At 46.6% G+C, this 23,521-nt stretch overlaps 1 protein-coding gene across 3 annotated transcripts in view; it reads right to left on the reverse strand.

Annotated features, from left to right (window-relative positions):
* The window catches only part of MIA3 (MIA SH3 domain ER export factor 3), a 34,455-nt gene extending 12,887 nt beyond the window's left edge, over positions 1-21,568 (reverse strand). For 2 of the 3 annotated variants that reach the window (XM_081114533.1, XM_081114532.1), the window contains exons 1-4: positions 3,293-3,582; positions 1,993-2,124; positions 956-977; positions 112-200 (exon numbers count right to left, since the gene is read on the reverse strand). In XM_081114533.1, the coding sequence (XP_080970659.1) occupies positions 112-200; positions 956-977; positions 1,993-2,124; positions 3,293-3,574 (525 nt within the window). In that variant the 5' untranslated portion in view covers positions 3,575-3,582. Of the gene's footprint in view, positions 1-111; positions 201-955; positions 978-1,992; positions 2,125-3,292; positions 3,583-6,331; positions 6,448-7,754; positions 7,917-9,329; positions 12,145-15,085; positions 15,173-18,224; positions 18,359-21,387 lie in introns of those variants that run through there. The other variant, XM_081114531.1, reaches the window with a different exon arrangement.
* Between the last annotated feature and the right edge of the window lie 1,953 nt (positions 21,569-23,521).

A 23,521-nucleotide genomic window follows, 5' to 3' on the forward strand; every position in this document is an offset into this window, starting at 1 on the left:
TGTAGAGAATAATGGAATTTAAAAATATGATTTAAAAATAGCATAATAACTATAAGACAGGAGGAGGAAATGAAGCTGGAACCATGGGGGAAAAAACTAAAAGAATTATACCTTCTGCTCATAATTTGACAATTTTTGTACAAGATCTGCGTTTTCTTTTTTGAGCATCTTCAGCTTCTCAGAAATTTGTTGTTCAGTGACTAAAAGAAAAGGGGGGGGGGCGAATCCATAATGGAATTATGACTTCTAAATAAAACTAAATTACCCAATCTATTAGCAACAAAGACATCTTATCCTGCACTATGAAGGAAAAGAACTTCTTAGCATAACTATCAGCCTTTAAAAAGCAATCAGTAGTTAAGAGAAATAAAGGTGTAAAAATATTAAAATTTAAGAAAAATATACTAAGAACCTTTACTTCAATGAGTTTCCAATTAAATTTATTTCAGAGGTAGGAAATACAGTAAAATATTTTAGCTCTATATCCTTCCCTTCAGGAAACCCCTTTCTTCGCAGAAACTGTGGTCATTTCAACTATACATAACTTGCAAAGAGGAACAGATGAAAGTATAGCATATTGATTTGCATCTCTTATTCCTCAAATTATCTACTTAAATATATTTATATACTGTATTGATTATAATATTAGCCCAGGAACACTGTTCACATGTAATAAATTTGCATTCCATCAATATTTAAAGTCAATCTGCCCCAAATTAAACCAATCATCTTCTTCCTACTGCGAGTCTGTTCCACCTCATCCCCAATGTCAGTGGGTAGCATCACCATCTATCTACTCTATCACCCAAACCACAACCCAGCATTAGTGAAACCTTCAGGAGTTAATAAGTCAGTCATATATCAGATGTCACTATAGCTACTTCTAGTGTAAAACTCTTATCAGGCACCAATAATAAGGACACAGCACAATAACAAAACCAGCCTAAATATTTACCTTGGTACACATGACTCCTTACCTAAAAGAGAAAGAAATAAAATTAAATTTGATTTCATTATTAGAAATAATACAGTTCTAATATAATAGTCAAATCGTAACTACAAGGAAATTTAGTAACAGTTGGTTCAGCCCAATGAGCCATCAGGTTAGAAAAAGGTTACAAAGCATTTCAAATGTAATTGGTAGTGATACTTCATAAATAGTTTGATAGATAAAAGCAATAAGGCAAACACCTCATTTTGCAACAAAAGGTACATTTATATATCTATGGAATGAGCACCAATCTTATTAGCTAAGCACCTAACTTTAAAAAATGAAAATGGATAGTATCTTCATATTAAATATACTAATGCTTCATTTACCCGAAATAACCTGACAACCCCAAACTGCCAGAATGAGGTCTAGAAACAATGACTGTTTAAAAAGACAAAAATTAAAGGCATTGTCTTGGTACTAAGACATGCCTCTTCCTCTCACCAGAAAACATCATGGGAATCCTATTTAAAGTTGACTATTGGCTGAATTTAGAAGTCTAATAAATTAGCTCGAGATCATTCAGATTTTCCCAACCCCCTGAGAATAGTGGTCATAATCCTGAAAGGGAAAGGAGACTAGTGCAGGAAAATGCACAAACAAAAAGACAGCTAAGCCCTAGCCGGTTTGGTTCAGTGGATAGAGCGCTGGCCTGCGAACTGAAAGGTCCCGGGTTCGATTCCGGCCAAGGGCACATGCCTGGATTTCGGGCTCAATCCCCGGTAGCGGGCGTGCAGGAGGCAGCCAATCAATGATTCTCTGTCATTATCCATGTTTCTATCTCTCTCTCTCCCTCTCCCTTCCTCTCTGAAATCAATAAAAAATAAAAATGACAGCCAACACCAATGAAGACTATACTGGGTTACTTTACAAGGGTAGTGTAGATTACATGCATTGGTTTGTGTTCATGGTAGGAAGTGAAAAAGAAACAAAAGGGCCAGTGACTATAAAATACTCCTTGTACCTATGAGGCAAGAGATAAGTTAATCTAATTTACTCACAGCAAGGATGGTTCTCCAGAAGAAAATGACAAATGAAAGAATTCCCAAGAAGGCAGTGATAAGTACAGGCTTCCATGGCAGTCCATAAAAATCCGGCCCGGGCTGAACATCACCAGGCAGTGTAGAAAGCAGCTGCAACAGAAATATCAGAAATAATAAAAACTCTACAGCCGAGCAGCCACAAAGAATTATCCACAGACATTCTAGAACAACCTCTAGCAGGTAACTACCCCCTCAAAAATCTTCAATAGCTTCCATGGTTTCTACAAAGACTGGATACTGGCAGCCTCACACTCCTCTCTCCTTTAAAAAAAAAAAATTTAATGATTTTTTAGAGAGAGTAGAAGAGAGAGGAATAGAGAGAAACATCCATGATGAGAGAGGAACATCATCGATCGGCTACCTCCTGCATACCTCCTGCATGCCCCGCACAGGGAATAGAGCTCACAACCCCGGCATGTGCCCTGACCGGGAATCGAACCGTGACCTCCTGGCTCATAGGTCGATGCTCAACCATTGAGCCACACCAGCCGGGCGGTCTCACATTTCTTGTTTGATTTGAAATGTTTCTAAACAGGATGAATCCAAATGTCTTTAAGTTGTGCATGTATTTTCATATGTGACACCACATCACCGTGTCTAACACAGGGCTAGAATCCCTCTGGATCTAGCTGATGTGTATGACTTAAACAGCCACATAAAACAAACAATTAAAATCCTGTACCAAGCAATCAAGTTATACAGCAGCAAATAAAACCAAAATGGTAAAAAGTACACAAAAAAGTGCACTTTTCCCCTAAGACTGTATTCCACTCCTACAGACACATGGCGAGGAGGCCGCACAGCTGGTCAGTGGTCTCGGGGGGGCGCCCCTGAATATAACTGTCTTCCGTGCACCTCAGCGCCTCCATTCTAACAGTTTCCGCGAAGGCCGTGCAGGAAACACCCGCCTGTGCTCGGTTCCCAGCGCCTCTGCCGGTTCACGGCACCTGTCCCGCTGGCCCCGCCCCCGCGGAGCCGGGGTCACGGGGAGGAGGCGGCGGGGCCGGGAGAGGACGGCGATCTCACAGCGATCGCAGGCCAGGGTAACCCAGCGCCCGCCGCCTGCTCAGGGCTCAATGGGAACCAACAGGCGACACCTCGCTCAGGCCCGCCGCCTCCTGGAGCAGCGCTGCAGGGTCCCGCCGCCTCGGGCCTGGCCCCCGTTTCTCCCTCGCCCCGTCCGCCAGGGCACCCGCTCCCATCAGAACGGCCACCGGCCGGCCCGGGGTCCCCCCCGCCCCCGGAACGGGACCGTCACCTCCAGGAGCTTGGCTATCAGCGCCGCGAAGAACACCGACAGGGGTCCCAGCAGCTCCGAGTCCCCGGGGGAGGCGGAGACGGAAGGCACGGTGGCGGGTACGGAGTCCATGGCGCGGGGGCAGGCGACGGAGGCGACGCTTCCCCGAGGTGCGGCCCCGGGCGCCCCTCTGGTCACCGGCTCCCCCTTCGGAAAGGACCCGAGGGGCGGGAGCTGGCAATGAACTTCGCCTCCCCCGCCGCCAGCACTGACACTTCCTACACCTGCAGTCAACCACGTCATCGGCCCCTGCCCCCGGGCGACGTCAACGTGCCGGCGGGGGCGCGGCCTTGGTGGGCGGGGCCGCGGCGGGAGGAGCCAATGGTCGAGCGCGGCGGGGAGGGAGCGAACGGACCTGCGCGAAAGGAACGGACCCGCGCGGGGAGGAAGGAGGCGCACTTGCCTCAGGTACCGGGGGAGAGAGCGCGATCGAGGGGAGACCCCGGCTACGGGAGGAGGACGGGGGGCAGGGCCGGCCACTCGCCCGCCCCGAGCCGGACCCTCAGTCCCGGCGGGCTGAGCTCCCCGACACCTGCGGTCGCTCCGCTCGTTGGACCGCTCGGCCTCCGGGTCCGGCCGGCCTCCCTGCGCTCAGGTGCCCGCCCCGCTCAAGGCTCCCTTCCCGACCGCCGGGGGCTCCAGGGCCTCATTTCCTGCTGATGCCCCTTCAAAAGCCACGTCCTAAGGAACCGCGCCATTATCACGCCCGCGCCAGTGGGCTCAGGGGGTCCCGCGTTCGATGGTTACGGGACTCATGGAAAGAAGAGGATCAGGAAGAAACGGGACAGGAAGCTGGAGAGGAAGCAGTTCTTGCAGATTTTAGAGGCATGTCTCCGGGCTGAGTGTCCAGTCCATTCAGAAGAACAACAGAGCAGGGACAACCAGAGAAATCCAGAATTACGCTTTATACCCCCTAACAGCGGTTCTCAACCTCCTGGCCCTTTAAATACAGTTCCTCATGCTGTGACCCAACCATAACATTATTTTCGTTGCTACTTCATCACTGTCATGTTGCTACTGTTATGAATCGTCATGTAAATATCTGATATGCAGGATGGTCATAGGCGACCCCTGTGAAAGGGTCGTTGGACCGCCAAAGGGGTCGCGACCCACAGGTTGAGAACCGCTGCAACCTTCTATTCCTAGCACAAGACTTGGTGCATATTGGGCCATCAAAATGCTTTGTACCTTTCAAACCAATGTTATTTTGCAACATTGCACCCTTCTCTCTTGCCACTCGTATCTGTCTTCTCCCATCAACCCCCAAGCAGGCACTGTAACCTGTAGCACATCTGTGTCCACCAACCCTGGGCTAGAACAGGGCTCTGTGCATACCTGTAAGTAAAGGGAATAAAGAATCCCTCCCACATATGGAGACGGTGAAACTGTGGAAGGGATGATGATGTATTCTGATCATCAAATGTGAATTCTGAGCCTCCCTTAATCTCTGGAAATTTCATTATTCTGCCTCACAGGTCACACACACCTTCACCCGGACCGGCTGCCACCCACCACAATGACCATGGAGGAAACGGAAAAGCAGTTTGGTTTTCCTCCAGCCTTCTCATCCGGTGGCCTTCCTCCTGAATTCCTTAGGTATTCGACATCTTTATACTGGACCCCTGGTCAACCAAATGAGAAGCAGGTAGGGGGTGACACCTACAAAATGCCAGGCACTGTGCTAGACACTGTCTATTATCAACTCATGTTGTCCTGACAACGATCGGAGTAGGTATTATCTGCTTTGTGAAGACGAGGAAGCTGATATTCAAAGTTTAGTAATTTGCCCACGCTTCTAAATCAGGGGTGGGGAACCCTTTTCTATCAAAGGTCATTTGGATATTTGTAATATCATTCATGGGCCATACAAAATGATCATCTTAAAAATTAGCCCGAAATATTTGGTCAAACATTTAATTCACTCACCCCTAATGCGTGGGCAGGGCCAGACCAAATGATTTCTCGGACCTTACACAACCTGAGGGCCAGGCGTTCCCCACCCCTGTAATCTAAATGATGTATCTGGGATTTGAAACCAGATCATCCTGGCTCAAAACCCATGCATTTTACAGGACAAAAAAACTCCTCTTTCCTACACAAGTTTTGAAATAACAGAACCGGGAGGAAAAGTATTTTTGTAGGAGAGGATACTTTCTCTGTAGCTTCAAATAATTTACCAAGAAAAACCACCCCATTTCAACAAACACCACAAGGGGGAGCTATGACCTAAAAAGCGTAGGTAAAATAGATTAAGTATCTCATTTGGGTCATGACTTCCTTTAGGAAGATAAATCTGAATAAATATTTTACCGTAAGTGACTCTTTCTGAGAAGCAAATCTGACCATACCCCTTTTCTGCTAAAAACTCGAAAGGACGAACCCCCATCCCTAACAGCCTAACACACCAAGATATACAACTTCCTTTATGCCTCACCATTACTCTGCATTTGAATGACACACAAAGCTTCCTTGGCTCCCCCAAATAAACTTTTCTTTATGCCTCCATCTGCTTGAACATATTATTTCTTCTGACTGCACACTGCCCCGTCCCCCGCCCCCACCCCCCAGTCCCTCACCCCCGCTGTCCTTCTATTCAACAACAAACTACACATCAAACTCCCACTGGCCCTTCAACTCTGCCCCAAACATATCTCAGCCCACTTCTGACCTCCTCCCACCACAGTGAATCGATTTATTTAACACAGTGCTCACCACCAGGTAAACACTCTTTCGGCCTGTATGAAAGTGTGTTCAGGTGGATGTCTCTATTTCCTTGCGGTGTTTTACAGCCGTGCATATGCCCAGCTTGGGCACAAAGAAATCCTCCTAAGTGCTGCGCTACCTAAGAGCCCGTCAGAGTCATCTACCTGAGGCCCTCTTCAAAGAATCGGGAGTCGTTTTCAGAAAAACACCTTAGCTTTCTCACCTCATGCTCGAAATCAGCTTAAAAACTGTAATCATCAACATTCTATTTGAAGAAACCATGTATGGCAAACTTACCGTCTTAGTCAAATAAGCCATGACAGGCGTGGCGCTAGCTGGCTCTTCGGCATGTATTTCTAGTTGCTCTTTTCCATCCACAAAATAGTCAGGAGTGCTTTCGGTTACAAATATCCCTAAAGTTGAGGGGGGGAAAGGAATATTTTATTGTATGCTTTAGAATAAGAATTGTTTCTCTTCACTTAACAATATTTATGAGTGCCCACTAATAGTAGTCACAATGACGGGATCTGTGGCTGTTAAAGACGATTCTATAGAGAGGAAATCCCAGAATTCCCATTGGGGCCATCAAAGCCTTCAGTTATAAAACGAACATAGCACTGCCCTCACTGGTGTGGCTCGGTTGGTTGGGACTAATCCTGGGCACCTAAAGGTTGCCGGTTCGATTCCCAGACAGAGCACATGCCTGGGTTGTGGGCTCAATTCCCGATATCTTGCTCTCTCCCTCTCCCTTCCTCTCTCTCTAAAAAATGTTGTTTTTAAAACAACTTTCTCAGTTCGGACAAAATGAGTTGCTCTCCCACTAGACGTTCGCTGTGCTCTGTGATCCAGTTACTGTTCAGAAGTGTCTGTCTCCACTGGACATCCCACCCTGCTACATTCTGTACTGTTTCCTGAACTCGTACAGTATAACGATATATGGACATAAATACCCCGTCCCTGTGTTTTTTTATATATATAATATATATATTATTGATTTTTACAGAGAGGAAGGGAGTGGGATAGAAAACTAGAAACATCGATGAGAGAGAAACATTGATCAGCTGCCTCCTGCACACCCCCTACCAGGGAGGAGCCCGCAACCAAGGTACATGCCCTTGACTGGAATTGAACCTGGGACGTTTTAGTCCGAAGGCCGATGCTCTGTCCACTGAGCCAAACCGGTTGGGGCCCTTCCCTGTTTTAAAAGTTTTTTTTACCATGTCCAGGTAGCATATCAACAAAAGAACTGAACTACACTGTGTTCTACTTCGGGGGAGGTGGAGTGTGGAATGGGGGTGAAACACTGAATTTGTGAGTTTTGGAGCAACGGTTCTCAAACTTTCAACCAATCAGAATTTCCTGGAGGGCTCGTTAAACTCTGATTGCTGGTTTCCACCCTGAGAGTGTCTGCTGCTGCTGATCTGGTTGCAACTGTTTTAGAGCTGAAGGCTTTTAAAAGTACATTTTAGTTTAAAATGATTTGCCTAAGCTAATGCTAGCAGTCATTGGTGTGGGGTTACTGACAGTCTCCAGCCTGTGTCCTATGATTGATCTCATGTGTCTTAGCTCCTGCTTCTGTTGGTTCTAGGATTTCTTACTTTCAGAATGTGTCATACCTGTATTACTTTCCCCTCTGTTTCCGATCTTTAATAACAAACCTCCCAGAAGCTCTTCTTTATGACATGCCTCTCCTTGGTAGAGAAAAATTAGCAAGCTTTACCTGGGTGTTCGTCTTTCTCAGTATTTGGCTTCTGTGGCACTTCTAAGACACCCACGTGACTAGTCACGGGTTGATCTGAATGGCCAGGCTCCTCAGGAATCTGCATTTTGAGATCTTCTATGTTCTCTTGTGGGAAATTATCTTCCAGCGGTGGCTGTATCTCTACGGGGAAGAATGCATTGTGCCGGCAAAGCTTGCTGACTCCCCCTTGAACTCCTCCCTCTGAGCAGCAACCCATCACAGCCCTGGGGCAACCCCCTCTGCCCTCGGAGTGCCAGCAGCTCATGGAGCACAAGTGGGCAGGAAATTAAGAGTTTCAAATAATTTGATCTCACTTCAAAGATAGCTAATCTACATAGTAAAATGTACAAAGAAACCCTTCTTCCAAAGTAAATACATAATTAAATGTATTTACAGTAGGGACGTCAATAACCTAACATCCTCTGGCCCACACAGATAAATGTGCGAGAGAATCCAGTCAAAAGCAAAACTAGGAAATGTCTCTTCGACACAGAAATGACATGAACTCTCTCATACACAAGCACGCCTGTCTCAGAGCCAGCACAGAGAAGGGCGTTACATACAAAGGCAGCTTGCTGAAGTGCCTTCCCATATTGTCAAAGCACCTCTAACGGTCAAAGAGAACCCATTTCCGTCCCTAAGAGGCTCAGGGCATGGCCCAATGTGTGACCACAACAGAGATGGGTTTCTTTCAAACCTCAGAATCTACCCTGAAAATTCGAGTTTTATGTTCTAACCCAATACATATCTGCATTCATGAAATGCAAAGGTAGTCGGTTCCTGCCCAAATGCTCGGGGAAATTGACATCTGGGGAGAAACATTGACCCTGTGCTTCCTGTCCCCTGGTTCTCCTCCACATACACTCAGTTCAAATCCCTGAGTTTGAAAAGCATGGGGGGCAGAGATGAGGGCGTGGAACTCAGAAGCAGCTTACGTCAGGACACTGGCTCAGGGCCAGTTCGACCACTATTTACTTGATGGCTTCTCTGTCAGCTGCTGTGTTAGACTTTCTCTGCATCCTGGCTCACTGCTGGGCCAATCCGAATGCATGAACCCCAGGGCCCAGGAGAATTGACCTGACCTTGGTGATTGCTCCCAACAGGCAGAAAGAACATGACATCCACCAAAGATGCAAGCTGGGAAATGAAATCCCTCAGGCAAGGCATCACCTGAAAAGTTAGGCCAGTCAATCCTTGCTCCTACTGCACTTATTTTATGATTGAGAAACTGTGTTCCCAAAAGCGCTTTCATAACTTCACATGGAACTTGTACTTGGTTAACAGGTCTATTTTGTGCATCTTTTTCTTGTTTGCATCTTTATCTTTTTAAAGTTTCCTTTCGAAAGTGCTACCATTCTCAACTGTTCTAAGAAGAAAACAGTAAGAAGTCCTTATCCGTGCCTGAAAAAAGGCAGGAAGGGACGGGTGGACGTCACTGCGCTGCCTCTTGCCTTTAGACATGCTGTCAGCTGTGGGCAGGGCTTTACAAATAAGGTGTAAGGCCCTTCAGCGAACCCCCAACCCAGCTCAACAAGGTCACAGGCGGGTACTTACCTTCTGCTGGTCCCCCCCAGCCTCCCTCTGGAGGCTGTGTCGTTGCCAGTGGTCCATTCTCCTCCCCTGTGGAGTGTGTGTACCTGACAAAATAGATCAGGTCCTGAACATCGTCTAGCACTGCAGCCTCTTCAAGAATGTCACGCTCTTTCATTCCCGAATCCCTCCATTCGGTCACAAGAGCATCGAGCATTTTCTCTGCTACATTCAAAATCTGTGACTCAGACGCCCGGGAGACCTTATCCAGGACTTTCTCCACATTGTAGGGCAGGCTGTCCCGCTGTGCCGACTTCAGCTTTCGCGACATTTCTTGGAGCATGGCTTCCAGCTCGTGGACATCAAAGTACTTCTGGAACCGCTGCAGAGACTGCTGCTCCTTAAAGAAGCTGCTGATGATAGGCAGGTCCTCCCTGTGGGCGCTGTGCTCTGGCTTTGCGGTTGTGTGTGCAGCCCCGGGGACGTCGCCTTCGCGTGCCTCAGCAGCAGCCCCCTGGCTCTGTGTGTCCATGAACCTCTCTGTGTCCTCCTGGCCCGCTTTCCAGAGCTCTACCCCAGGCTTCTCTGCGAGCCCCGAGGTCTTCGGGGGTTCCTCGGGGTCGTCCTCTTTAAGATAACCAGGGTCTTGACTCCGAAGTACTTCACCTAACTCCGGAGTCTGGTACTTTCTCTTGTCAGGAAAGCCACTCCCTTCAGATGGTCCCTGTGCTTCCTTACCTGCAGGAGGGCTTTCTTCTGTTTCTACCTCCGGGCCACCAGGTTCCTTGCCTAGCGTGCCTACCCCTCTGCCCTCGGTTTCATTTTTGCTTTCAGTTTCCAAAATATTACTAGTGTTTTCTTTGCTTTCTTCAGTTTCTACATTAGTATTTATGGCGTCGAAAATTCCACTTCCAGGGACTTGTGGATTAACATCTAACTGCCTGTCCTGCATCTCAGGGCCTTTTTCTTTAGACTGTTTTGCACTTGCAGCATTTTCGTCCTCCAGCAGTTCTTCAGCGCTGGGATCTTCCTCCTCTGCCTCTGGTTGTTCAGGATGGAAACCTGGTACTTCTGCGCTATCAGTCTGGCCTGCTGTTGCCGCTTCCGGAGTGCCCGGCTGTGGATAAACAAGCTCTTCACTGAAGGTGTCCCCTGTGACCTCTTCCTCATTCAGCCTTGTCTTGCCCTTCGCTTCCATATTAACTGCAGCAGCCACATCTCCTCCTGGCTGCCCGGACAGATTTCTTCCCAGAATGGAACCCTCATCTTCCAGTTCTGCTGACAAACCAATTTCATCGGGAGAGGAGAACCTAGGTTGATTTTGAGTTTTAAGAAGCTGTTCCTCTTTAAATTCCTCACTTGGATGCTCTGCTGTGGGCATGTGTTGTTCTGGTCCATTTCCGGAAACATCTATTCCCTTCTCCACACTGTCTCTGGATGCATTATGCTCATTATCTCCCAAGAGCCGTGTATCATCCATGGCTTCCTGTTTAATCTTTTCTTCCTTCATTTCATTCCCTGCAGCTCTATGTTTCCATACATTCACTGAGCCACCTTCCGAAATCTGTTCTCCAGGTTTCTCTTCATGGGCCATTCCTTTTGAGATATGAACAGCTGCTCCTTTTAGGTCATTTTCTTTGTTATAAAAGGCTGACTTTAATATTTCTTTACCCTTTTCAGTAGCTGGCAAAGAGTTGAGGTTACTGCTTTGCATAGAACCAGGCAGAGTCCTGTCTTCTTTCTTTCCATCCTCCAATCCTTTCTTACCTTCCACCAGGTCCCTGTTGGACTCCTCAACTGTCCTCCCTTTTTCTTTAATATGAAGTTCTGTGTCCATTACTGGGTTTTTGTCATTATTTGTTTTAGGAACTACATCTTCTGCCTTTTCAGGGTCATTTTCATCTGCTGCTGATTGTGGTTTCCCCCATTTGCTGTCTGGGATTAATCCATCCTCACCTTCCTCTTCTTCCTCTGAATCAGAACTCTCAAAATCCATACCTGTTTGCTCTTCACCTTCTGTGACAGCAGAGAAGACAGTATCCTCCAAAGATGTTAGCATGCTTTTATCACCCTTTTTGATGCCAAGGGGCTGAGTTACCTCCCCCTCATCCTCTTCACTTGAATTCTGCTCTTTATCGGTTGAATATTTCTCAACTTCAGATTCCACTGGCATTCTCAAGTCCTCTCCATCTGTGAAGGTTAGTAATGGCAACTCATCAAAGTCTTCTTCATCCTCTTCCTCTTCGTCCTTCCCAACTACGTAGTACTCAGCATCTAATTCCTCATCAAAATCGTCTTCTAAGGAAGTAACGAGCCTGGTTGTCTCGTCATCAGACACAAGTACATCAGCAGTTGAGCCAAATTTGGTTTTCAAATCCACGGTCATTTCTTTTTTCAAAAGTTTATAAGCATCAGTCTTCTGCTCACTGGAGAGCTGGGAGCCATTGCTGGCCGTGTTGTTTTCACTGGCTGACGCGTTTAAGTTCTCTGGAAGCATTTCTTCCAGCGGTTCCAGTGAGGATTGGTCTCCCTGAGGGTGGCTTCTTTGACTGTTTACATGGGGACGGTTCTTCGGAGCCTCATGACTGTCCTGGAGGTCCTTGGTGCTTTCCGAGAAAACACTTTCTCTTTCTTCTGAGGTAGCTTGCACTGAGTCAGGTTCAGGGTCACTTTCTTCAGGTATTTCAGGAGGCTCTTCCACAGGCTGAGAGGTTTTCTCTAGAGCTTTCTCAGAATCTCTAGCTGCAGAATTGTGCAAGTCCAAAAATCCTAGAAGTTCTTCTACATTATAGTTATCAAAAGTGTCTCTTCCCCCATCAAAGCAAACAAAATCTGTCTCCTGGAAGGGAAAGAAAAACATTAGTATGTCTGGAGCCGTGTGTCACAAGAGCAAACTCTCAGCCTTGCCAATGACAGAGATAGCCTCAAGGTCATGTTTGGCTTAGGGGGCTTTTGTACCAGCCTCGGGCAATGACTGTTCCTCGGTAGCTGGGAGACAGGAGGCCGGAACCCGCTTTTCCCTGGCTCTCTGCTTCCCCAAGGAAATACTTTCACATGAATAATACTACCGGCTTCCCTTCACTCTCTCTTCCCCAGGGGAGGGATGACTCAGGCAGGTGGTGAGTTTGCCCTGCACCATCCCCGTTTTCTGTTTGGGACCAGCTGGAAGGAGCACGCATCCTCCCTCTTCTATGCTGTCAGTTAGAGGGACATCTCCCCTGGGAATAACCAACCCGCCACCCCCTGCCCCTTCCTGAGCTCTGTCTCTGGCTGTGTTAGTCTGTCTTATTCTAGACCGCAATGTTCGGAAGTCCCTTATTTCTTCACTCTGGAGGCATGTTTACCAAAAAGCTCCAGCAATAAATAATGGTGACAATTTAGCCTCCATCTGCCTGACTCCTTGGTCTCAATGTGTTCTGAGCACAAAAGGTGAAAGTGAGGTGTCAGTGATTGGGTCCCCCAACTTCCAACATTGATACCTGATGTCCTGGGAATTCACCACGTAATAATATGTCTCACTAAGCCGTGGGCAGACTACGGCCCACGGGCTGGATCCGGCCCGTTTGAAATTAATAAAACTATTGAAATAAAAGACCGTACCCTTTCATGTAATGATGTTTACTTTGAATTTATATTAGTTCACACAAACACTCCATCCATGCTTTTGTTCTGGCCCTCGGTCCAGTTTAAGACCCCATTGTGGCCCTCGAGTCAAAAAGTTTGCCCACCCCTGGCTAGCTCCTCTGGCATCCGACTTTCTAAGCTGAACCTCTCTGCTGACCCAGCCAGAACCAGGCAGAATCCCCTTGCTGTCGGTTGGCTGAGTCTACATGGATTTTGTCTCTTATTTTCCTTACATTGGGAAAGATAAATCAGCTCAAGACGTATCTTATTGAAATACAGGTGCACAGGAAGTAAAAATGTAAAGGAACAGAGAACGGTGTCGAGGGGGTTCCCACCTAATTATTACCACAAGGATAACTTGAAAACATGTAAGGGATATACTCTAAATCAGGATTCTTGGTGTCATTAAAATCTGCTTTCAGGACTCTCAGTAATCCTATATTCTTCCTTTCCTCCCTTAAAAACCCTATGGACATTAAAGGGGCCACAAAGGGAAAAGTTAAAAAAAACAAAGATCATTTTCTTCTCCTCACTAAACTTTCACATCACTCTGGGGAGGCCTAACCAGTGTGGTGGGGATAAATTATATTGCCTTTTTTCATCGCATGCATTTCTGAGCCATTTGCTTAACTGAGGGAAGCATGCAAAGGTTGGTGCAAGGAGAAGGCAGATTCCCAAACAAGTGAGGTCCCCGTGACCAAGGAACTGCTGTCTCCCACTTACCCCGAAGTCTCTTCATTCAGAGTGAGGCCAAACAGGCAGCAAGGCTGATTTTATGACCCTTGGGATCATCAGGAATTTTTAAGAATAGCGATGGCTCTAAAACGTCACCCATTCTGCCACTCTCATCTGAGAGCTGCTCTTGGCCAGCAGCTAGCACACTCTGAAGCAACTCCAAAGAGCTGCTCAAAGACTTCTGAATGAAGGTGGGCATCAATTATTATACATTTTAAAACTGCAGAAATAATCAGCAGAATGGGGATCTCAGAACACAAAATCCTCGTCTTGACAAAGCTATTTTAAGTCAGTGCTCCCTGGAGGAGTGATTTATAGAATTGGTGCCATCGGTACCTGGTAGATTTGTGACAGGACTGCATCTGAAACTTGCACGTTCCCTTTTCCAAATCTAAAATACAACTATAATCCCTTAAGCCATTGACAGGTCAATGATAAGAAAATCCCTGTAAATCTGCATTTCTGGCCTAGTACATAAATTAGGGCTTGATCAATTTATCCTGATTTCTATTTACATAAACTAGTAGCTATTCCTTTTGCTTATAAAAAGAATTATCTCATTTTAATAACTAAATGCAAAGAAACTGAATTCTTAACTTTTTTTCAAATGAAAGTAACAAAGAAAAACCCTGTATGAGTACACAGCCTTGTATAAGATGTGCTTCAACGCAGATAACTATCAGATTATAAGTCTCCTAGATATTCTTTTCAAATTTTTCTTTTTTTCTATTTTTAAAGGAAACCTGATTCTAAATTAAAATCTGAAACACAAACATTAACTTTCTTTCTTTTTTTTTTCCAAAACACATTCAGCCGAAACCGGTTTGGCTCAGTGGATAGAGCGTTGGCCTGCGGACTGAGGGGTCCCAGGTTCGATTCCGGTCAAGGGCATGTACCTGGGTTGCGGGCATATCCCCAGTAGAAGATGTGCAGGAGGCAGCTGATTGATGTTTCTCTCTCATCGATGTTTCTAACTCTCTATCTCTCTCCCTTCCTCTCTGTAAAAAATCAATAAAATATATTTAAAAAAAAACAAAAAAAACCCAAAAAAACAAAACAAAACACATTCAAAGACTTTAAAAAATACAGCAGGTCCTTGAATAACATCTTGTTCAATGTCATTTCATTATCATGTTGTGAGATGCCATAGAAATGTAACTCTTGCTTATATCAATTAGCCTATGATAAAACTGGCTTTGTTTTATGTCATTTTGCTTAAAGTCAAAGAACCCATAAAGGACATTAAGTGAGTACTTAATGTAGTTAACAACTGATGAATATGCAAGCCAAATATAGGGTGTCCCAAAATTCACGCAAGATTTGCAGTTCAATTCAATTGCAAATCTTGCGTGAATTTTGGGACACCCTATATAATGGAGAACCACCACCCCCCTCCCCCCCAAAAAAAATCCACAACTTACATCTGCTGGAATTTGTAGCTCTCCTTTCGTGTATTTATGGACTATCTGAAGTAAATCCTTTGGAAAATATCCAAAAATACGCCCAACCTATGTAAAAAGAATGGGCAAAAGAAAAACTATCAATCAAAATTCTGTACCAGAAATATAAATGAGAGAAATGTAAATGAGAGGAAATATACAAATGGATAGGCAGATATAACCACAGAAGTACACAGTCGCTATGATTAGAAAGATTATTAATCCAATTAAAATTAAGCATATAATATTGCAAAGCCAACTTTCCAAAACCACTTATGTTTTCTTTCAATACTCAGCTTAATGCTAAACACAGGGCACATAAAGTTAGGTTTTGAAGTAGATAAAAGATCTGCACAAGAAAAGATTGTTGTATATTATGTGATTAAAACTATGCAAATCAAAGCTGATTGGAAACACAATTCCATATAACCTCTAGCAAGAATTTACCTGTACGTTTCATAGCACTGCTCACAAACCAGTACTATGTCTCTCTTAAACCAATAAACACCAGCCATGAAAATTAATAAGTAAAAAATATAAAATTTCTGGAATGTACTGATCAACACAACAAAAGGCGAACAAATATTTATCGATATTTATGGGCTGTACTAGCTTTTTCAAAAACTAGATTTTCCAGGTATTTGGGGAGAACATAAAATTCATACTAATCTACACATCAGCTTTAGTTTTATGCAGAGAAAACCTCTGTAGAAGATGATCCCACTTATCTGCAGCACTAGCAGCTAAGGTTATAGTAGGAAGCGTGTCCTCCTGGGAAACATACACTGCCTGTTACTAGCTGCAGTCTGAAAGAGAGTGTTAGATCTCTTCCCAGTCATTCCAGAAGGAGACTGATAGGCGGATCAAATGCATGAAAAAAAACAAAAGGCTATCTTATCACTAACTCCTAAAATATCCTCATTATGAGTGCTCTTGTTTTATCTGGCAACTACCTGAGAGCCTGTTGGTGGTAGAGCAATGCCTTTGAGATTAGATAAGCCAGGGCAATTAAAAACTGCCACATTGGCAGCTGAAGTCTGAAATTCTAAGAAACCAAAAAAGACGGTAGGATGAAAACTAAGAAATAGAAAGAAGAATTATTTGAAAGCCAAGGAGAGAGAGTTTTAATTTCATAAAGTGTAAGGGCCACAAAATGAGAGAGGAAAGTGAGGGAAAAGATCCTTTTCTCCTTCTCAGGAAAATTTTATTTAGAGAGAATGTGGAAAAGGGGAAAAAATCAGATCTGTAGAGAAAGGAAACGCATTTATCTTTGTGTCATCTTTGCTGTATAAAACTTTATTTTTATACTGGATGAGGTCCCCTTTCTTATGACCTGACCCCTCCCCAAAATGTTGCAGAATCATGGGCCCTCGTAACTAGAAATAATTTTTATATCTAATTGGCTTCCAGCTATCATCCCTGCCAGGGAACTGCTACTGATTTGATTTGGGGGCTGGAGGAGGGGGCGGGGAGAAGCAAAGTATTTTTTCAAGAGAACAAATTCTGCATAGCTACTATGCAGACAAATGTCACTGCCACCGCCCTGAAAGGAAATATTCAAAAGGAAGATGGGCCCTTCCATTTCAGAGCTTTTGATTTCATAGGAGCTGAGACAGCACACACCCTAACTAACTGCAATGCAAAGCAGAGAAAGCGGTCCCACAAGCAGTGCCAACACGGTGTCCCCTAAACAATTAGCAGACGGCAAAGACCCCGCTGGCCGGGTGCAGAGGGCAGTGCTTCCCACAGAAGGCAGGATGAGAGTTGGGCCCGGAAAGAAGGCAGGCTTTCTAGACGCGAGTCAGGTGGTGAACAAGAGTGTGGAGGTAGAAAAATGCAAGTTGAGGTCACTTATCCAAAGGCTCACACTTGACCACCAGATTAATTAAAAATGCAGCGTAGGGACATGGAAAAAACCCTCCCAGAATAAAGATTACTAAGAAATCCCATGTGCTAGACTTGAAAGAAACAATAGATTCTTCTTTGTAGCAAACGATTCAACTGGGATTCTGCCTAAATGCAAGGACTGTCCCTGACCAGTTGGCCTTTGAAGATTCCTCCCTGGGAATCGGGAACGCCGACAAAATCAACCTGCTTTTCCCCATGGAGGATTCTCAAGCCTTATTTTCTGTTCTTTGTTTGGTGTTTTACTGAGATTGAAAGCTTTCACAGTTGGGACTGGATATTTCTCGAAGTTTGGACAACCCCAAGGACATCAAGGACTATTGCTACTTTCAATAAATACATAGTCCACACATCACATTTTTTAAAAAGGACAAGAACTCATAAGCCTCCCAATCAGCTCACTCCCAGTGAAGCTCTTCATTCAAAACATCACAGCATGATGCACGCACTGATTGCCATGTCTGCTATCAGGACAACCACGGAACTGGGTGGAATCGAGCTGCTGGGGGGACTGCTGGCAACAAGTGTCCGAAAAGCAGGAAGAGGACGACCCAGAAGTCGCCAATAAACCAAACTAGAAGGCACACGGTGACAATGACATTTTGGTTTTTTAAGACTAAGAACAGCACACATGGTTAGGTAACTGTTCCCAGAGCTGCCAGTCTTTCAAATATTCATAATTTAGTAAAAAAGAAATGTACACAAGACCAGCTTTCCTCGGGAATGCCCGAAACCCTATCCCGCACATAGCTTACAGGAATAAGTCTCAAACCCATGAGTCCTTTCGTTTTAAAGCTACGGAATTTCAGGCTGCGCCATTTCCACCTTTGCTGTGTATGGAGCACGCATGGCTGAGAAGGCCTTGAACGTGATGCTGAGGAGCAGTAGCTGGAAGCAGTTCAGTTCTATTTAGGAAATCTCTGCTGAGCCCCTACTCTGTGCCAAGCCTGCTGCCTGCTGGGGACACACAGCTGAGGACAGGTTAACGCCATCCAGGACCCCAAGGAAACAGTTACTTAAATCGACAGCGCTAAACGAGCCCATACAATGTCAGAAAAGAAAGCATGTCATTTTCCCCATCTTCTTCCTGGCAGAATTTGCACGTGGCTCACCATGTCTGCAGGTTCTAAGTTGCAATCCCTTTCTTTTTCCTGAATAAATCTCTTTGGGTGATGAAAAAGGAAAAGAAAAGAAACGATGTCAAATTTTTACTTACAGTTCCAGCCCAAACTTCCGGCGAGGTCCCCGCCAGCTTATAGTAGATATGGACATGGTCTCCTTTTTTAAAATTCACAAAACGACAATCTGGGCCGGTAAAGTCTTCCAGAGCCTCAGCCCGGTACATCAACACTGTATGTAAAGAGAGCAAAGAAATAACCAGAGATCACCATTCGACTTGCACAGCGCATATTGATTTATCAGGAAATACGTGAACTCACTGCAAACAACTTTCTCCGGTACTGTCTGCAATCGATCACTTTCAAGCCACATGCTCCAAACATCTAAAATCTTTAGAGCTTTATCATGATACATCAGGACATCACCTGCAAGTAGACAGGGCAGAGGGAAACTCTCACTGGTTTTCTTTATGGAAAATGCTGAGAAACAAAAACCAGTGTGTCCACCACCACCAAAGGCTGGTCTCAAATAAAACTCTTGGTTCCCTCTCTAACTTGCAAATCCTCGATCTCTGCTGTTTCATAATTATAAAAAAGCTTCATTTTGGCCGAAACCGGTTTGGCTCAGTGGATAGAGCGTCGGCCTGCGGACTGAAAGGTCCCAGGTTCGATTCCGGTCAAGGGCATGTACCTGGGTTGCAGGCACATCCCCAGTAGGAGATGTGCAGGAAGCAGCTGATCGATGTTTCTAACTCTATCCCTCTCCCTTCCTCTCTGTAAAAAATCAATAAAATATATTAAAAAAAAGAGAGAGAGACTTGATAGTCTTAAAAAAAAAAAGCTTCATTTTGCAACTGGGTAAATTCAAGGGCAGATGCTGACTTGCTTAAGCATGGCTGCATTCAGAGGTAGTAGCGACTGGGGAGAGCACCCAGGAACCCCCAGGGGGTCAATTAACTTGAACTAACCACGAAAAGGCACTATTTTTAAGTGGCTCTAACTGCTACCACCCCACAGTAAACACTGCCAGTTTCATTTGTGGCCAAGTTGTTCTTTCCTTACAATATCCACGAAAATCAATGGGAAAGGATGTCACACCCTATGTGACAGATCCAATCACATGACAAGGTAATGTTTCCTGAAGGTAAAGAATGTTTGCTGGAGCCAACATTAAGAAGGTTTCAGAACCAAGTTAAAATAGCCTTATTTACCTGTTGCTATAAACAAAACCAAAAGTGGACATCACCTGTGGCAGGGATTAAGCAAAACTTGTGAATACTGTTCAGTAGTTGCCTTCGGTCTTAAAATGCAGGACTTAAATCACACCCGATCTAGAAACTGGTGGAAGTATTTTCCTTTTTGTTGGCCAAATACACAGTTTCGCATGTAAGATGAAATGGACAATAAATGCAATTAAGTAGCAGAAGAAAAGGAGGATGAAATGGAAGTAATACTTTTCCACAAGGCAATTAGCAATAAATGCATGACAACGTATCTGTATGTATTAGAGGGACAAACATAAAGAGGGTTATTTGGATTTTGAAGCTAAGAATCTCATTACTTTAATACATGCCATCAACCTAATTCAGATATAATTGGGTGAGAGGCCAGACGGAAGGTGACAGGCAATTTAAGACTGGGGACTCTACGACAATTGGAAATAGCAATGTTTCTCTCGGTCCCCTCAACAGATCATTGAGGGTTTCTCATCATAATGGGATGACACCATAACGCAGGCTGTAGAACAGCTATCTGAAAGCACATGCGTACTACACGGCCCCTACCCTGCCTCGGCCGCTTCCTGCTGCGCTTGGTGACATCTGGATGGACACATGCCATGTGACCACTTACCGGCCCTTCCAATACCTTATCTCCCACTGAGAAAGCATCGCCATGTGATTCTCCAGGCAACGGGTTTGGAGGAACTCAGGTGGGATTGCGCTTGGAAGCACAGAAAAGCGGCTGTTCGCGGGAGCCAGCCCCGCTTGCTAATAACCCGGCTTTGCTCCGAGAGAAAACTGCAGGAAAAACCGTGCAGCTGCGCTGCTTTTGTAGCGTTTATTTACATGGGCCCCAGGGTTACCTCCGGGAATGGCGCTCCAGGGATACAAACTCCAAATGATGAAACTGGTTTTTGAATAACGCCACTCTGCATAGAAGCAGCTACCCTGTAGGCCGATGGCCTTTCCAGAAAGATCGTTTTCTATACCTTCTGGTGACTATTTAGGAACCGCCTTTTTGGAAGCGGTTATTCGCAAGTTAAGACTATTTGAGACCGGCTGGGAGACTGCAAGGCTGACCCCTGTTCGGCAAACACGTAGCCTCAGAGATCCCAACAACGCAAGGGGCTCAGGGTAAAGCTGGCTGGGTTTATGCAACCCTCGGAGTAGTGAACATAGTATCACTGTTACTGTAATAATCCTCGCCATCGGAGAATGAAGATCTCTCTCTTACCCATCGCACCCCCCCGTCCCCCGCCCCCACCAATCTGAGGCAGGGGAACAGTTCCGCTTCCTGCACAAAGACCAGGAGGCTGTGGGGGTCCCAGGTGGCCGAGGCAGATCCTCCGACACTTTCAGAGCCAAAGACTGTGGCCTTACCGGCGCAAGACTTCAAGCACCGAAATGACAGGACTGAGGCAGAGCGGGATGGAGAGCCTGGACTCTGAGCTGTCCCAACCCCAAACTCCGGTATCCGTCCAAAAGGCGGCATGCGCCCCAATCCGAGCGAAGCAGAGGGCACAGGGGCAGCGCCCTTCCCGAAACCTATCATCAACGTGGAGCGGGGCATCCGCCCGGCGAGCCCGGAGCGCATCTGCCCGCGGGCAGCACCCACCCGGTCCCGCCGCGGGGGCAGGAAGGCTCTCCGAGGCAGCGTGGGAAGCCCGGGGCCCGCGGCGCGCCACCCCAGCTCCCATCGGAGCCGGGCAAACGAGGGGAGCGGACGCCGGGAGCGGCCCCGGGATAACGGGGGCCATCTCCAACCCCCCCCCCCCCACCACCACCACCAGTCCCCTACCCCGATCAGCAAAGGAAAAATAACACGCCGGCAACAAGTGGGAGGCGCAGACCCCACGGCCGGGGCCTGCTGGCCCGGGCGCCCGCAGAGCCGCCGGGCACACACGCCGGGACCCCGGGCTCGGCCCCCGACCCCCGGCGCGGCGCTCCGCCCTCCAGCCCGGGCTGCGCCTCCCCAGCGGCGTGCGGGCTGCCCCGCTCCCGCCCCCGCGCGGCCCGGCCCCGGCGGCCCTCGGGCACTCACTGCTGCATTCCTCGTCCGCGCAGAGCTTGTGCGTGGAGAAGCGCCGGCCCATGTCGGGCTCCAGCCGGCCCGCGACCCGCCAGGGCAGCCCGAGCAGGAGCAGGCACAAGGGCAGCCCCGGCGCCGCAGCCATGTTGTGGTCACCGCGGGGGCCGGTGACGCGGAGGCGGAGGCCCGCGGCGCCAGTGGGCGGGGCCGGGGCGGGGCCGGGGCGTGGAGGGGGCGGGGTCCGGCGCGAGGGGCGGGGCCGGGCGGGGTTGAGCTGCTGGGCTGACACGTCAGCACGGGCCCCGGGAGCGGGGGAAGGGGGTCTGGGAGGAGGACCGAACTGCCTTCTCCGCTCTCCCCGCACCTCCGCCCCGCGACCTGGGATTCCTAACCTCCCACCTGTTGGTGCGATGGCGCGAGGTTCTCGCAGCCTCTCGTTTCTGATCCGCACCCCCCATTCTTGGTTTGGTACCTCCTTTTCCCAACTATGAAATCCCACCCGCGGCCTGACACTGTTGGTCCCTGTTTGGAGGCTCCATCCAGGCACCGAGCCCGCCTTGATTAGGGAGGGGGAGGGAGTGGAGTGGTGCGTTGGCGAGGTCATCAGAGCAGGTGGCGGGTTTGGTCTTCTGAGGGGGCCTGGGAGATGGAGATGGGCAATGGGTCCCCGTGCTGACATCTGCGGGTGCTTGGGCTTTATCCCTAGGGAAGAAGTAACTGAACTCAACACAAATGTGTTGAGCTTCCATTTTATGCTGCCATGTCATGCCAGGCACCGGACAAAATACTGGGGTGGCGTGCAAAGATATGTAAGTCAAAGACAAGGTATCTGGCCCTAAGGAAGCCCACAATTCAGTGGAAACCAACTGGCATAAAAACGACTAATGATGCTGTAACTGGTTTGGTTCAGTGGATGGAGCGTCAGCCTGCGGACTGAAAGGTCCCAGGTTCCATTCCGATTCTGGCCAAGGGCTTGTACCTTGGTTGCGGGCACATCCCCAGTAGGAGGTGTGCAGGAGGCAGCTGATCGATGTTTCTAACTATCTCTCCCTTCCTCTCTGTAAAATCAATATAAATATAAAAGATATATATAAAAAAGACTAACGAATCAATGTCAGAATAGGCGAGAGCTAATGGCGGCTAATATTATTTTCCTTGGGAGAGGGTAAGTTATTCTAAGGCCTTTATATGTATCAATTCATTTAATCTTCAAAACATTTTTTGGTGTGCTGCGGACTTTTAGTAAGTAGTTTATGTGTGCCACGAGATGAGAAAGGTTGAAAATCGCTGATCTATAGAATATACAAAGGACTCTTAAAATTCAGTAATAAAAAGACAAATAACCTGACGTGTTATAAACCAGGTTAATCCTAGTAAAGGTCTTGGTTAAAAATAAGAACACTGTGATTGGTTGCAATATCGTGAGTCAAAAAAACAACAAACACACATTTCGTTACCCTGTCAAGTTAACCTGCACAGTATCATTTCCTACCCGGCATCTTGAGGTCTTCCTTTCTTCTCTCTTCCCAGATTTCGGGCTTTTGTGTCTATGGTCATCCTGTGTGGTCAGTGTCTAGGAGACCGGCCCACCTTTTACACCTGTGCCCAAGGAGCCTCCATTGGGCTCCACCTCTGAGGGTGGAGAATGACTCCCGATCCTCATCATATTATTTAGAATGGAAACGCCTACAAGATCAACAAATCTCTCCCACTAATACCAATCATCTCTCTTAGTAAGAATGGGGGTGGGGTGGGAGGGAGAAAAGAACCCTGGCACACAATAAGTGCTAAAATGTGTTTGGGTACAAATTCTAAGCACTACAGAGTTCAAAGGAGTGGGATTTGAGTTTGTCTCGGTGAGTAAGTAGGATTTAGATTCTAAAAAGACAGGAAAGGGCAAATTGAAGAAAGCAACATAAGACAAAACAGAGCAGGAAGTAATTTTTAAAGGACAGGAAGGAGACCTAATCTTTCTAGAGCGAAATGATCCTATTAAAGAGAACCGGGAGATAAATTTGGGTGGCTAGGGTAGGTCAGCTTATGAAAATCAAGCACAAGAATTTAGACTTAGTACAGTCAAAGAGAGAAAGCTATCAGACTTTAAGTAAAGGAGTCATAAAACTGAAGTGAACTTTAAGTAAATATC

Source organism: Myotis nattereri (assembly GCF_964212035.1).
Source record: "Myotis nattereri genome assembly, chromosome: 20".
NCBI lineage: Eukaryota > Metazoa > Chordata > Mammalia > Chiroptera > Vespertilionidae > Myotis > Myotis nattereri.